Source organism: Octopus bimaculoides, chromosome 7 (genome assembly GCF_001194135.2).
Source record: "Octopus bimaculoides isolate UCB-OBI-ISO-001 chromosome 7, ASM119413v2, whole genome shotgun sequence".
Taxonomy (NCBI): domain Eukaryota; kingdom Metazoa; phylum Mollusca; class Cephalopoda; order Octopoda; family Octopodidae; genus Octopus; species Octopus bimaculoides.
Window position 1 is genome coordinate 67695307 of NC_068987.1, and position 5462 is coordinate 67700768.

The window sequence follows — 5462 nt, forward strand, 5'->3', positions numbered from 1 at the left end:
ACTGTACAAATCCAAATATATGGTACCCTAGGCATAACACCTACATGAACTTCTAACTTGTTGTCTCTTGAGGTCTCTGGGTGAGACTTGGATCCAACTTGTACAAATGCAAAACTTGTACAAATGCAATACAAATGTCAAACATAAAATAATAATAATAATAATAATAATAATAATAATAATAATAATAATAATAATAATAAATATAATCTTTTCTACTCTATGCACAAGGCCCGAAATTTAATAATAATGATATTATAATTCTGCTTGTTCCTTCCTTAGTTAGTTCGTCCGTTCGTTACGCTCTTTATATAATATACAGAGAGGTAATGAGAGAGAAGGATACAGAGTCAGAAGGAGAGGGAAAGGGAGAGAGAGAGCGTGGTGATAGAAAGTGTGTGTGTGTGAAACAGAAGACAATTAGATAGATAAATACACCGACACATTGTTAAATCTAAGAGAAATAACCACAGTAAATTTTCGATATTATTTTAACTTTTCGATACAGAGGAGGGACAGAGAGGTAGTGAGAGAGAAAAATTCAGAGAGGAAGAGGTAGAGAGAGATTGGTGAGAGAAAGTGTGTGTGTGTCTGTGTGTGTGAATTGTGACATTCTCTGTGTGTTTATATATATATATATATAGATAGATAGATAGACACACATCTATATACATATCTATACATACATGTATAGATATGTGTAAACTGCAAACTGGGGATGGGATTTTTATCTATATATCTAATGAGACAAATTTTGAAATTGAAATCAAATGTTATTCAAGCGTAATCTGCTTCGGACAAATATATCTATCAAATAAAATAAATAAATAAAACAAATTTTGAAATGGAAAGAAAATGTAACTCAAAATGTGGAGATTTTTTTATTTTTTACAGGTGCCACTGACTTGCGTGGATGCGCACCTCCAGAAACAACGTGCGGTTGTCGTGGTAACAAGCTGTTAATGCCTAGCTGTATGTTGATGGGCTAAAATTACCCAAATTTTCAAGCTTTAATTCCAAATGACATTCTTAATTTACGAGATAACGTAATTACCTGAGAATAATCATAATTCAGAACTGCATCGATACACCAAAACTGAAAACAATCTGAACAAAATTAAAGGGGGATGATTTAGCGAGTGAAATATAGAAGATCCGAATTGACTATAACAGACCATTTTTATCAATTTTTCCTTCGTACTCTGTATACATATTATCTTGTATTTCTTTTGTGCTTATAAACTGCATTCATCTTGAACCGACAACAAAAACACGTAGCTGTTCGCGCGAGAATGAGGGAAGGGCAGAGGCAGGAAATCTAAGAGAGAGAGACAGGCAACGCCAGCAGCTGAGATGAGCGTCAATGGAGGGTGAACAATGCGAGGAACACATGCAGCAAGATAGGAGAAGACAACAAATAAGACGAGAAAATATGAGTGAGGAAGAGCGCGCTCAGTATCACGAGGAGCAGAGAAACTTATCTCAGCAAGGGAGAGAAAATATGAATGAGTAACAGCGTACACAGTACCACGAGCAGCAGAGAAACTTATTTCAGCAAAGAGTAGAGAACATGAATCGATATGAGAGGGCTATTTATCAGCAAAACCAAAGGAGAAGATATCGAGAAAGTGTTCAAAATATGAATGCTGGTGAAATTGACAATTTAAGGAGGCATCAGATGCAGCGACAGCGTGTGAGAAGACATACGTCAGTGCAGAACAGAGTTATTGCTCATGAATTTGAACAATTTGACATAAGAGAACTGAACATTATGTGTGAACACTGTGGTGCGCTTAGGTTTAGAAATGAAAATAACAGTTGTTGTCACAATGGAAAAGTGAACGTGCCTGCATTGCAGCCATATCCAGAGATACTAAAAATTTTATTTGAGGGAAACGATCAAGAGTCCGTTTCAGTCCGTAGAAATTACAATTGTACCTTCTCCTTTGGGTCATTTGGAGTCAAACTGGCAGCCTCTCCAGGAAGGGGTCCGTATTGCTTCCGCATTCGGGGCCAAACTTATCACACGACGACAAATCTGCATCCTGCTAATGATCAACCGCAATACGGCCAGTTATACATCATTGATGCGGATGAAGCTCTGCAGTAAAGGATGGATGCGCCTCCAAATTCTGAGTATTCCCATGTCACTATGAGAAAAATAAGCGATGTTATCCACGAAATTAATCCTTATACCGAATTGTACATGAACATGCATGCAATTGAACAACAAGAAGAGGAGAGAGCCAGAGGAGACAATGTTCTAATACGGAGATGTGAGTTACACTTCAGGAGAGGGTCCGATATCAGGCGCTACAATTTCCCCACCAGCAAAGAAATAGCAGCAGTGTTTGTTGGAGAATAGAGACATTATTGTGTATCCCAGAGATGCTCCTCCTGAAAAATAAGAAGAAGAAGAAGAAGAAGAAGAAGAAGAAGAAGAAGAAGAAGAAGAAGAAGAAGAAGAAGAAGAAGAAGAAGAAGAAGAAGAATTCAACCTCGCATAGCCATACAAAAACATGAACACCTGATCACACTAAAGCACACATATCCAGATGTATGAACGCATGTTCACTCACTACTAAATGCTCATACACAAATATGCACTAAGCACACACATTTATTAATATTTATTAATACATGTTCACAGACTAAGCACAAAATTATACAGATACTCACGTGCTAAAATACATATGTACATATACGTAAACACTTTCATACACATAACACATATAATTAGTGAAATAAATGTAACACATCAAACACCTGTATAGACATGGAGATACGTTTACACATTACGCTCTCGTAAACATATACGTGAACGCACATACGTAAACACAGCAACACACCACAAGCGAGCCAATGCAGTTACGCAAACATGTTCACGTATTAAACACACTTATGCATATATAAAGCTAGGTGATATGAATGCAGATATGAATGATGGAAGCTACACATTTTAATATCCTACATGCGTTTGTCATTCTTATAGATTGAATATGCACGCATGCATACATACACTCGAACACGCTAATACATAATGGCAGAAGAATATTGAATGCATATATTCGATTTTATATGTATGTATGCATGTATGCACTTACGTATGCATGTATATGTGTGTGTGAATATACGTAATTATGTATGCATTCATGTATATGTATGCATATATATATATATATATATATATATATATATATATATATATATATATATATATATATATATATATATATATATACACTATACACACATGCATATACAGGCATGCATATACAATATATGTATATATATGCATTCGAACAGATGCGTACAACTCCACCAAGTCTTCCTTTATCTATCTATCTATCTATCTATCTATCTATCTTTACACACACGTCTTTTATTTAAGTTTTTGATGCTTCCACACACATATAAAAAAGCTACATCGACAGACCGACAGACCGACAGGCATAGCAACGCTCTCACTTCCATAATAAAACGTATGTATGCAACCTGTTGTAAGTATTGACCAATCACTATTTGAACCATTTTAGGCTTCGACCACACTTCATCCCCTACTGGTTCCAACCTACTGCTCCTGAATATATTCACCTAGCACCAACACGCGCGCTTGCGCGTTTCTATGCACGCTTACCATCACCACAGCCATCGCTTCATCACCCTCATATTATTACTAGTTCCGCCAGCCCACCGAGAAACTTAAATAGATCATCCCCATCGTCAACCTCATCTCTTCATCGCAACTACAACCCTCCTAGATCAACGACATCCACTTGATCAACCTTATTGTGAACCCCCTTCTTTTGCTAACACCGCTTACATCACCCCCCGCCATGGATACTGCACCAATACCACCATCACACAATGTATTGCTCTTTCGACACTCCCATCTGCTGATCATCAGTATATCAATCCATTACCACTCCTATTACCACCACCACTACTGACAACAATATCAAAAACAACAACACCAACCTTGCGACCACTGCTACCACTATCCGAGCAGCATCTTCAATCCCATACACACTCATTACCCCTACATCACTCCGTCACTCCAACTCTCCATCACACCACCGGTCCGTCACTTCAGTATTCAAGCACTCCGGCACCTTTCTCCCCCCCCCCACTCACTCACGCCCAACTCCTTCATCATATCCCTCCTTCACATCGCTGCCATCACGCCATCTGTCCCAACACACACACTCACACACACACACACACACACACACACACACACACACTACACTACACTAACTCCTCACCTTCTCCACTACTCCACCACCTTCCCATCTTTCAACATCTCTTGCTGCCTCCAACCTCACCGAAATCGATGACTTGGCTGCTCCGTTGACAACAGCGCATTCGTCTATGCAAGCAAGGTCTAACCGCTTAATGGTGTGGTCTTGTCACATGAGATTTGCCGCCTGCCAACAGAATTAATCATACGTGATAGACTAGAGGAAGCTGATATAATGCAAGCGGTGCTGAAACGGTGGCGAATGGATTTTGTGACAAGCGAGATTTTCGCTAACTGGATATTTAGTACTATTGACGCTAGAGGGCGCTCTGAGGCAGCAGGATGCTTGAAAGGACGTGTTTAGCTTTTGGCGCTGCAACTAGCTTGTGGTGGTGATGGTGGTGATGGTGGTAATGGTAACGAAATGTAGTGATGTATAGCCGTGATATGGAGGGGAATTTTGAAGATATGATTGATATTTATTTTGGTGGTAGCGGAGCCGTGATTGTTGTTGGTGGTGATGGTTGACTGTAATGGTAGTACTCTTTGTGATAATGTTGTGTTCAGAGATGATAATGATGATAACTTTGGTATGGAGGTGCAATAGTATTAGTAATAATAATAATAGACATGGCTTCTTCTGTAAAAGTGTTTGAAGGTCGTAATCGCTGTTTTTCAATGCTGGTCATCTATGACGAAATAGACCTACTATCAAAGGCGTTCCATTCATGACCATCCAATATATTTCCTTGGCTGGTATATCTGGAAGTATAATCTGCAGTTTCTCGAAAAGTATAGTGTAAATTGGCTGCCATTTCTAGCTGGTTGAGTGAAAAGGAGACGCTCTCTAAGTTGACTTGTTGGTAAGGGTGTGTAATGGCGGTGCGAGAAAATGTTGTTGCTGTTGTTCTTGTCGTCGGTGGTAGTATTGGTGGTAGTATTGGTGGTGGTAATGGTGGTGGTGGTATTGATTCTGGTGTTGGAAGTGATAGTACTTCTGGTGCTGCTGATGGTAGGGTCTTAGCAATGATAGCACTACTGGTAATATGAATAGCATTGTTGTTGTTGTTGTTGCTGTTGCTGTTGTTGTTGTTGTTGTTGGTAGTGGTGGTGGTGTTAGTAGAGATGGGATTGGCAGCGGTGTTACAGTTTGGAAGCGATAGTAACAGTGGTGGTGGCGGTGGTAGTAGTGGAGGTCTGCTGTGATGTTAATGCAACTTTC

At 39.2% G+C, this 5462-nt stretch overlaps 1 protein-coding gene across 1 annotated transcript; it reads left to right on the forward strand.

Moving 5' to 3' along the window:
* Window positions 1–1570: 1570 nt before the first annotated feature.
* LOC106868220 (uncharacterized) lies at window positions 1571–2110 on the forward strand. The gene has a single exon (XM_014913385.1). The coding sequence runs from the start codon at window positions 1571–1573 to the stop codon at window positions 2108–2110; it is 540 nt and encodes a 179-aa protein (XP_014768871.1).
* Window positions 2111–5462: the final 3352 nt, after the last annotated feature.